General features: G+C 26.9%; 2 protein-coding genes across 2 annotated transcripts; one reads left to right on the forward strand and one right to left on the reverse strand.

The window, feature by feature from the left end:
* Nucleotides 1-357: 357 nt before the first annotated feature.
* Nucleotides 358-4,211, forward strand: Bm3277 (Uncharacterized protein; the record flags this gene model as incomplete). The annotated part of the gene is made up of 5 exons (XM_043079526.1): nt 358-411; nt 2,655-2,750; nt 3,206-3,400; nt 3,928-4,044; nt 4,155-4,211. 5 exons carry the CDS (start codon nt 358-360, stop codon nt 4,209-4,211), a joined length of 519 nt encoding a protein of 172 aa, XP_042935460.1.
* A 1,393-nt stretch (nt 4,212-5,604) lies between these two features.
* Nucleotides 5,605-9,913, reverse strand: Bm9107 (uncharacterized protein; the record flags this gene model as incomplete). Its single annotated transcript, XM_043079527.1, has 13 exons — nt 5,605-5,772; nt 5,847-5,936; nt 6,020-6,142; nt 6,237-6,354; nt 6,515-6,610; nt 6,890-7,151; nt 7,318-7,532; nt 7,648-7,853; nt 8,246-8,301; nt 8,574-8,802; nt 9,099-9,278; nt 9,532-9,676; nt 9,792-9,913. 13 exons carry the CDS (start codon nt 9,911-9,913, stop codon nt 5,605-5,607), a joined length of 2,010 nt encoding a protein of 669 aa, XP_042935461.1.
* Between the last annotated feature and the right edge of the window lie 1,787 nt (nt 9,914-11,700).

Below are 11,700 nucleotides of genomic sequence, written 5' to 3' on the forward strand. Positions count from 1 at the left end.
ATAATTTGCTCCATATTACACGAATTAGCAGTAATATCGATAATATTTCAAAAGTTAATTCCCTCTTTTCCTTTTCAAATTGTAAACAAAGCTGTATTATTATTTCCTTCCTTTTTTTTTTTATAATTTTGAATTTAATTATTCTATTTTTTCCCGACAAAATTAAATCTTTTAATTTAACAAAAAATCACATTCGCTGTTTTTATGTCAATGTCACTTTAGTATATTACTAGCACTAATAACAAGCCATAATTTCAGAAAGTAACCATCGCCATGGATACAAAACTAAGCCCTCGATGCTCAACTAGTAATCAGCACTTCATCACCACAACAATGCATTCTTATCATTTCTGAGCGATGTTAACGAGGCCGAGAGAGAGACTCCTTCTCTTCCTCTACTTTACTTCAGTAGTAAGTCCTCAAGTCCTTCCATTATTTGCCACAATAGGTTGGTAATAATAGTAACAGTAGAGCCAGGTAGGTCAGTATAAAAGTTATTATTAACAGTAATGATAGTGGCAATAATGCTAATTTTAATAATGTGAAGTAATGACAATAATAATTAGTATGCTTAATAATGATATTAATATCAATAATAATTGCCCAAAATTTAAGAAAAAAAGTTCTATAATCTCATATGAAAACACTATATAATAATAATACTTTTTTAATAATACTGATAATTTCAGCAACGAAAACATTAATAATGATAATGATAACGATATTAATAGTAACAAAAAATAATAACGGTAATAATAATAATAATAAATAGTGCAGAAATAGCAATGATAAGGAAAATAACAGTGTATGATATAATGACAATAACAATAATAATAGTAGTGGTAATATTGTTAACAATAATAATAATAATAACATTAACAGAAATAATAATAACATTTAACAATAGTTATTGTATTTAGTTTTTTTTGACGGTTTAACTCATATTAATAAAAAGTACTAGCTGCAGTTATTAATGATAATGATAGAGAAAATTGATATGCAGTGATTGATATGCACTTTAGTATTGATGTTACCACTGCCAAACAATATGATAAATCAAGCATTTATTTGAAAAAAAATAAATTATTCTTAGTAGCTGAATCTTATCAAGATGTAAGTATTAGAATTTGAAACTAGAAAATTTTTAACAACTTTTTTAATTTCTTATATTATCATCATTTACACTTTTTTGACATTGTAAAAAAAGCCTGAAATGGATGGTTTTATTAATAAACTAGAAAATCTATTATTATTGATTTAAATAAACAAAAAGCAAATTGAAATAATTGAATTCAAATTAAAAACTGAAAAATTAAAATATAATTGTTATTTTTTGTTTACTATCCCCATTAGCAAGGTAAGCATTACAAATGTAACAAATGTTTAAATATTAATTTGAACAAAATTATTAGCTTTTATAAAAATGATTCATCCAGCCAAAATATTTGCTTTAATAGCTAATTTGCCTTTCATCTCTCTTTTATTTATTTTTTTTCTTTTAAATAATACTTAAGTTATACATATTTTCTCTATATATATGACAAAATATTTTATGTTAATTTGATTGTAAACAGAAAGCGGAAATGATCTGAGATAAATTTATTGCTCTGATAGCAATAAAAAAATTTTTGTGTTTTTTCCTCTTTTCATTTAGTTAGTAAACATTTTTTAAAAAAAGAAAAAAATGAATGAATTTTACATTTAATAAGAAATTTTATGATTTTATATTAAATATAATTTGTTTGTATTTACCACTTATTTCTTTCTTTCAACAATATTTTGCATATTATTTGTACATTTTCTCATTTTCTTTTCTTTTTTTGAGCTTAGCGAGAAGAATAACAAAATTATAAAGTATGATAATTGTGAACTGTAATTGGTTTTCAGCCTAAATTTTATGTGACACTTTTAAGTGTTAAGTAATTCTCAGTCTGCCACTGATGACATTCTCAAATGCATTTTTTTAATTAATTAATATGGAGCGATTCATTTTTGATTGCTAAGGTTTAAACTAATAATTAAGGAAATTGATAATAAAGTATAATTAAACTGTAATATTATGTCTAGTATGATATATTACAAGTAAAAATATTTTTTTTTTGTTGATTTAATTGCTTAGGAAAATATATTATTTTCAAAAAAATATAAGTGAAATAATTGAGTTGGAATAATAGTGTTAACACAATTTCTGGTTCAGGAATGATAAAATTATTTCAAAAATTGCAAAAAAGAAAATATACGGAATTATCCGGATTATTTCGACAACAGGAAATATTACGAATTTAGACGAAATGGTGGAAGAAGTTAAGTTGAGATGATAGAATGAAATGCAATAAGTTAGCTGAATTAAAATTGTCCTCTTTCATTACTAAAGAGCAGTTTTAATTGAAAATTAATAATAGCTTACTTTGTTAGTTTAATTATTTAAAAGAAAAAATTGGAATTTTAAAAGTATACAGAGTAAAAATCAAAGTAAGACAACATCGATACTGATCAAAAAAGACAACTGTTGATTAATAAGACTTAAAAGGTTAATTCAAGCTTAAAATCTAATTACTATTTGTTCATGTCAAGATTGATCAAAATGTTTATTAAATTGTAAAATATTTAATGTAATTTTATTCGATAACTATTAAATTAATATTTAACTTCAGATTTCATCACTTTTGCTGTGTTACTACTCTGGAATTTATTGTCTCTACTCAAAATGCCTACCATCTTGGCTAGCCAAGAATCGTCAACGTGTTCAGGTCATTATTTTCTTCCACTCTTAATTAATTCGATCATTATCACAGCATATACTGATAACCACTACTCTAACCCTATAATCATACCCATAATCAGTAATCATTAGATCACTATATTGTATTCATTAATCATTATAAGCTGCTCATAATCTCCAATAATCATCATTTATTCATGATCATTAGTGATATCATTATATTCATGATAATAATTATCGATTTAACCATAATCATGCTAATCACTACTGATTACAATCTAATAAGTGGTCACAATATCAATACTCATCATCAATACTTGGAGAGTTATACTTTCCACAATCGTTATCACTGTCGTAATAATAATAATATTAATGCATACTATATTTGTTGAAATTGGTAATATTCTTTTTTCTTTTCAAATTGCTCATTATTATCATTGTAGTGAATTATGTTGAGTTCTATTTCCGGTTTTCGTATTTCAGGAAAACGGACAACTCGTAGAAGATGGAAGAAGTAAAATGAGAATAAAAAATGAAAATGACACAGCGAGTAGCTATCAAATATTTGAATTATTTGTAATATGTACAGCAACATTTATCCTATTATTATCATTTATTTGGTTACTTGCTAATTCGATATTTAAAAATGCTGAAATTAGGCAGACGTATGGTAGATTTGTGAGTTTGTTTGTTTTCTTTTAAAAATAAAAGAAATAAAATTATAAATAAAAGTAAATTCAAAAAGGGATTGGAAAAGATGAAAATAGTGAAATAAAAGAAAAAAGGCAATTGCATTAATTATTTGTTATTTTTTTTATTTTTTGAATCAATCAAATTAGATAAGCGCAAATTAAAATAATCAGTAACTATTACATTTTACAATTTTATCTGCAATTTAATCAATTAATTAATTTTGATTGCAAAATTGAAATGTTCGATGCTAAGTAAGAAGAAGTGAAAGTTATACAATATGATTTAAGTACTTTTCAAGATCAAATTTTATTGAAATAATAATATTTTATCATATAATACAATTAGAAATAATCTGATAACTAAAAATTTTTGAAAATTTAATTGCTTTTATTTTAAAGTTTATTTGGAAATTTAAAAGAAAGAAAAACTTAACTAACTTTGTAACAGTTAAAATAATTACCAGAAAAAAGTGAAAATTTTAAAAATTAAAAAGAAAACAAATATATTATAAGGAAATGCCAACTGCTGTGATATGCTCATTATTTGCTGGAATTTGCGCTGTCACCGAATTTCACTATTCCATCGATTATTCATTCTTGCATTGGAGTGATAAATGGACATTCGCTGGTGTAAGCATATTTTATTTTATTATCAATTATAAAAAATTATTGTTAAAAAAAATTAAAAAATTTAAAAATCTGTTTTCTCATTTTCAAAATGTTTATTTTGCTATTTTCAGATTGATGCAACAGCGCTATCGTTTTTGCATGCAATTATTGCATTTGCATTACATTAATTGGAAACCAATGAATTTTTCAAAAAATTGCAATTCTTAGGTTTCTTTTTTTGTGCAAATAAATTTGTAAAATTTTCGTTTCTTTTTTTGTCTTAAAGTGATTATTGTTATTATGAAGAATCTGTTATATAATAGTGTTGGCTAAAATATTTAATGGTATTGCGATACTATCACACGATAAATGCTGACAGTTTGTATGGTAATATTAATAATATTTTAAAATCAGAAATTTTCCAAATGCAATTTTTTCTTCTCAATTTGATTGAAAATGAAAAAAGAATTTACCACGTATTGATGATAATAACATATCATGAATTAAATGGAATAATTTTAAATGTCAATTTCGAAATGAATTATACAAAATTTTAAAAAATGATATGTCGACAAGCTAATAATAATGTCGGACCAAACAATTGAGTTAGGATAAGAAACAATATTACTTTTGAAAAGGATGCACTAAATCTTTTAATAAGTTACAACAAGTTGTTCATTTTATATAATTAGCTTAATCTTTTTCTATTTCGATTATGTGCCTTCTTTCTTCTATTTTGTTGAAATAAATTTGTGAAATTTCTTATTTTTTGTTTGTTTAAAGCAAGTAATTATCGTTGTTGTGAAGAAACTGCTACATTTGTCATTTCGGAACAATTTCATCGAAATGATAAAGAAAAAAAATTGAAACTTATGTAACGCATATAAACTTTTCAACGACAATTGTAATTGTAATAGTTAAGAAATGAAAGTAAGCATTATGCTTCACCAATAAAATAACTCATGCATTTACAAATGTATGAAAATCTTTTGTACTTTTGAACACAACAATAATATGAACGATACTTTTAAATGAACAACAGTAAACAATCTAAGTATCATTCACCCGTAATAGAAATGAAATTTAACATGTAAAAAAGAAGCATAAAATGTAATCTTTTCAAGAGAAAAGAAAAACAAGACAAAAATTACATAAAAATATAATATTTATGCAGTTTATTATTGGTCATCCGAACATCTAAATGTCATCAAATCGATAAGTGTATATATTAGAATAAATTGAACAAATGGTATTTAATATTTTTTTCAGCTACATTAGAGTAACTGTCATATTTTTCGATATGAGCACAAAAAATATCTCAAAAAATTTAATATCTTTCCCAAAAAAAGAACGATGAGATCAAGAAAATAACAGATTGATAATAAAGAGTAGGAGTAAAGCGAAACATAACTTAGATCAATCACAGTTGCTATCTATCATTTCCAATACCACTCGATTGAGCTCGATGGGATATATGCATGCTAACTAATGAATGATGGTATCATTCTATAATAGAGCGATTCATCTTAAAAGTTAGAATGATGAAAGACATCCACCATATATATTTAAAACAAATAAAAATTACTGTTTGAAGAAAGAGCCAAGACGAAATTCAAAACTGCTAAAATTTGCCATTTCATCAAGACCAGCTGCGTCATTCATTCCTGGACATTTGAAACGGCCACTAATTTGACCGACGATGGAGGTTTCTTGGTCTAACTTTGAATTATGCCGAAGAAAATTTTCCAGCTGTAAATAAGATTATTAGAAAATGTACAATTTATAATAATTCAATAAGTTCATTCTTTTCAATAAAGACCCACCATTGTAATCATATGAGGCATAATAGGACCATTTTCCCATTCACATACATAAAAATCAGCACCATCCTTTGTAAAATCTCGATATTGACACTGAAAAATTATTGGTCAGTTACAAGATAAAAATTTCGAAATGCTTTCAAAATCGTTGGAAATTGAGAAACAAATATATTCACTTTCAAATTTTTCAACACTGCGTTTAGAAATGGTTGTCTCGCCAAAAGTGTAGGTGGAAAGCCGGCTTGTGGCCCAGTAGCAACGCGCCCAAAGTTCGATGTAGTCATCATGTTGTAAAGAGCCTTAAGATATCATGAATTACAAAACAGAAATTTATATTAACAAATATCTCGAAAGATTCCATAATGAAGAATATGAAATGAAAATCAGAGTTACAGCAATGCTATCCAAATCCTTTAACACAATTGCACTTTTCTTATTTTCATCTGTAAAATCTGGATCCAATGAGAATGAACGTTCGTAATCGAGTGAATGACTTGACATCACTGATTTACTGTAAGGAAGATTTCTTATGAAAAATGTTTGAAAATACTGAAAAGACATGTGAATTCCATAGTACCATTAACAAATATGAATTTTCTGGTAGTTTTGTATAATTTTTTTCTTTGGAAAAATCGATTTTCCAACTTCATTTAGAAAGTATCAAATATTACTTTCGTGTAATTTTTAGGGTTTTCCTCGGAGAAATACCTATTCCTCTCAGCCATTCATCATTGTCCGTATCATTCGAGCTGTTCAGGTCATCCGGACTGAAACAAAGTTTGTAGGAAGGATGTGACTAAATAATAAATAAATATAACCTGACAAAATAACCAAAGAATACGATGTATGTAGACAACAAATTGATGAATATCATGTGAATACTATCTGCAGTTCAATATACTGTTATTTCTTTCAGTATTTTAATAGGTTTCAATTAACTCTTGTCCATTTCATCTTCCTACTCTCTCATCACTAATTTAAGTCTATAAAACCATAGAACAGTTAAATATGGCTAAGATATTTTTTACGAAATAAATATGCAATACCTTTCGCTTCCCTTGTCATTTTTTTCGTTTTTTCTTTCCTCATCGTTTTCAACTTGATTTTCCTTCGAGTCGCTTATTAGAATGAAATCGTCACGCTTTCCAGAAAGTGAGCTGTCTGATGATACCCATGACTGCTCCTTCTTGTTATCAGAAATTAATGGTGGCTGACTCTGGGTAGTACCCAGCAAACTATTATCATTTAAAATAGAATGCCTGGATGATGAATATCGTGAATGACGAAGTGGCATCGAATATTTTATACCTAAAATTACAACGTTTTACTGAATAGCAAATTGAAAAGGATACCTGTTCAACAATGCAAATTTTTCTAGCAAAATTTAAAACCAACACTATTTAGAAAACATGAAAGAAGAACCATTACATAAAGGTTAAAACTAAAGTATAAACAGAAATTCAAAAAATATTACCGTCTTCTCGCAACTGTTGACGGAATCCATATGTTGTAGGTGTTATAACAACCTGAAAATTATATTTTTCATCACTTTTGCTCAAATGCTCATCCAATTCAACAGTGCCTTTTGGAGTCTTCCAAAATAATATCGTATATGTTGGACAGCAAGCGTAAAAGTATTGTCGCGTTCCAAATAGCCATGAATGATAGAGTTGTTCAAGTGATAAAAACCTATAGAAATATAAAATTAAATCATTTAAAATTTCCACTATATTAATAAAGTTTTATTAAAAGAATAATCAAAAAATATTCCAAAAATCTTCGCTAATAATTGGCCTAACTATACCATTGCATCGTTAGCGCTTGAACTAATGGATCACCGAGTGTATGTAAACTTGGCACAACAGGATTTCGCACACCTATCAATCGAGAGTCATTATCCAAACGTGGAAATGATGGTTGCCACGCTAAATCCGGAAATTGCCAATAAAGAGTGCAGGCTAGAAATTTAGATAAATCGCTCACCGATCTCTCAGTTGTTTCCATAGCTATCTGAAATATCACATCGTTATTTTATCTTGGTATAAATAAGCTATGTGTAACTGGCCAATCATTATTTTCTCCATTTTCAAGTTCAGATATAAGGCGGCAACAAAGAAAATGCTAGAATACACAAGAAACATAAAAACTAAAAAATAAGATAATGTAAAATTTAAAAAAAAATTATTAATACTAATCTACAAATAATTATCAGCATAAAAGATGAACTTCTATGAATTTAAAAAAGAAGCAAGCAATTTTTCCCCAATTTGGAATTGATAAAAGGCAGAACTTATGGCAAACTATAAATGCTAAACAGTCAAGATAATCAAGCATAATAATTTAATTAGCTATTGATTAAGCCGTTAAATACAACTGACAGTTCTAAATTGTTCACATCTTACTTCATTAGCTCCAGTCTGTAACGAACAAAACAGCTTGATTGCATCGTCATAAGCTGCTGAAATATGAAAAAGAGAAGAATTACACCAGAAAAGTGAATCAACTCCTAAATCCTTTTTTTTTACTCTATTTCAATTCTAAAACTTAACTTCTCTTCTAACAATATTGAAATTTTCGAAAAAATTTGGAGAAATGACCGGCCATATATGAACTTAACTAAGGAATTGAATCGTCAGGAATCAGTCAATACAGTATTTGTCAACTGCAAAGAAAAAAAAAATTTCCAAATTTTTGATGATATTACTTAAGATTATAGTTGCAAATCCTTACCGATTCCTTTTGATTTTTCTAGCCAGAAGAAACGTTTCGGCGATTCTAAGCGTAATTTAAGGCCAAGTCGGAGATCAACTGGAAGTGAATCTACTTTTGTCTTTGACTCTTCTACTCTTAAAGTTTTCTTTTTTGGTGTTGAACAACTGAATTCATCAATACTTGAGAAGTCAACTGGAAGTGATACCGTGGTGGAAGTAGTACTAGTGCTAACGGAGGTACTGCTTCGCTGCAATGCACATCAACATATTATATGATATTATAAATAATGCCATCATTTCTGAAGATCTGTAAATTTATGATTAGTGATAAGGCAGGATATTTGAAAATATATATTGGAAATTACAATGTTTCTTTTTGAAATGTAAGTTTCAGGACTAGCTTCTGGAAAATGAGTAAATTTTTGAAAAAAAAAAAAACTTCAATGGTTAGATAAATAACCGGTTGAGCAAAAATATCAAATATATTTTGCTTATAATAATGTCAATTAAAAGTAAAAAAGAAGGAATTTGTTACAAAACATACAGCTTCTGTATCTTTAGGCATGGAAATTTTCTTCACCTTGTCGAAAACACTTGATGGAAATTCCTGTAACGCATTACTGTCTGCTATGAGATCAACAACTGTCGATGAGACACCACATCTATCATCAATGATTTTCTCCGGCAAGGTATTTCGGTTTAATGATCTTTTACAAGATACTCGCTGTAAATCATATGTTATGAATTAGATAGTAGGTATCATGGAGAGATAATATTAATTAACCAAATAATAAATCACACATTAAACATAAACTAATACATAAAAAGTAAAATTGATTTGTTCACCAGTAAGCTGAAAAAAGAAATAAACATTAAAAATTATTTAGGCTTCTAAATCCAATGTTATTGCGCACATGCTTGATAGAAATTTTTGATAAAGAAGTATATTTGGTAAGATAAAGGAAAATGGATAATACTCGAAACGGATTTATTATAACTGAATCAGCTCCTTGCAATATCTTTGTTGAAAGCACCGAGAATCTTTCATCCGCCTCATTATCAACGGATAATTGTTTTAATGATGATGACGGTGATGACGAAGACGAAACTGATAATCCTCGTCTGAAATCATTAGAATTTACCCGACATGTGAATTTTCGAAAAAACAAGGATCAATAAAAACTGCATTTAATAAAACATAAAAAGAAAAAGTTAAATACTTAACAATATTAAAAACATCTGAAGATTTTTATCAATTTTTTTAAAATGCTGCCTGTTCTTGCGAATTCCTTTCTTAATAACATCGCAGGGATTTTTCCACGCTGGACTCCTAATTGAATGTTTGTTCCGATCATTCATTATTAAGCTATATTATCAGAAATTTTTATGTACTATTTCTGAAATGATCTAGCATAAAGCACGAGATTTTGAAATTGTCACTTTTTCGCATTCGCTTAATTTTCTTCTAAAGTAATAATGCATACTTCGATTTTTAATATTCTCGAATTATACAAGATAAACGAATTGCAAATAATAATTCTAATCAATATTAAATTGGAAAGAATAAACAGATGTAAAATAGAATGTTTCAGATGTAAAATAGAATGTTTAAGACTGAAAAAAATTGGCTGAAATCAAAAAAAAAAAATACGTGTTAGGAGATAGAAATACAAAAATATTGTTAACATCAATAAATGTCCAAAGAGAGATGCAAGCTAATAAAAGATTTAAGATAATGACATATATTACTACAAATGCTTACAGTCGCATTTTACAGCAATGAAATAACAGGTCGAAAGTATTAACAAAAAAAGCATCGAATAGATGAAAAAATGTTGCAAAATATTACAAACAGACAAATCGTAGCATAAAACAAGAGAAACTATAAAATATTAAACATCGTAGCCATTAAACAGTCAATTTTTGGGCTTCCTCACAAACTAGAAGTCAAATTATTCCTACTTAGTTAAATTATTCATTAATTTAAGGCTGCAAAATGAAAAAGAAAGATTGCATAACATATTTGATTTTAAAAATTGACTAAAAGGGAAAACAATTCATTGCAGTTTAAGAAATTTGAAAAAATAACAGAAAATTTTGAAAATGTGAGAAAAATACCACAGCTCAAAGGTGTATAAAAAATCATAAGAGTAAGAACAAATCGAACATTTTTGGAAAGGAAAAATTTCGGAAATCAGAGAAAAACAGCACAAACTGAAATTCATAAAATCATAAGGAAAGGAAAAGAAAAAAATATTTTCCGCAAAAATCAATTCGACATTTCCGGAAGAGAAAAAAAACACAACCCGAAAGAAAAAAAAAAACGAAAAACAAAATTCACCGCCAATTTACAGCTGTTCAGTTAGACGGTGGCCAACTAATGATTATTCCTTACAATTTTCCTTTTTTTTTTTGAATTTTGAAATAGGGAAATGTTTGGTACTTTAGTCAGGTCAACCGGATCCGGCATTTGCATCTCTACAATAGTATGATTGGTTATTTACCTAAATTTCTGTGTGACAGAATTGCTTCCTGTTTATAATGAAATATTTAACACTAATTCTTTGCATTGTTCTTTCTTTTTTGAATATTATATTGTAATAATTAAATAATTAGTTAATGATTGAATGTTAAATTCAGATTAAAATTAAGGAAATTAATTGTGAAAAAAGTGAGCGTAAAAAAATAGCAACGAATAATATTAGCAAAGAAAATGTTTAAATTGCTGAAAGAAGTAAACATGAAACAAGTAGAAAGCTAAAAAAGAGAGAAAGAAAAGTGATAGAAATTGGAAGAATTCATTTATAATATTTCATTGCTTTTTTTTTTTTCTTTTTCAAAAAATAAAGCTCAAAAATGCACTTTTATTAAATTTATCCTTCTATTAAATTTTTTACTGAATTTTTTATTGAATTTATTGAATTTGGGAACTTTTCAAGCATTTCAAAATAAAATCAGTTGCTCTGAGAAAAATATTCACAAATTATTTGCAGATTTCATTTTGTATAATTTGACTAAATTAAACGGCAGTTATTAAAATTTTATAATGAAATGATTATAAAATTGATTGTGCTAATTTTTTTTTTTTAATTTGTAAACAAATGAGAAAAGAAAATGAAAAAAACTCAATTGAAGTTTTGGAAAAA

This window comes from Brugia malayi, assembly GCF_000002995.4.
Source record: "Brugia malayi strain FR3 genome assembly, contig: Bm_v4_Chr2_contig_001, whole genome shotgun sequence".
NCBI classification, from domain to species: Eukaryota; Metazoa; Nematoda; class Chromadorea; order Rhabditida; family Onchocercidae; genus Brugia; species Brugia malayi.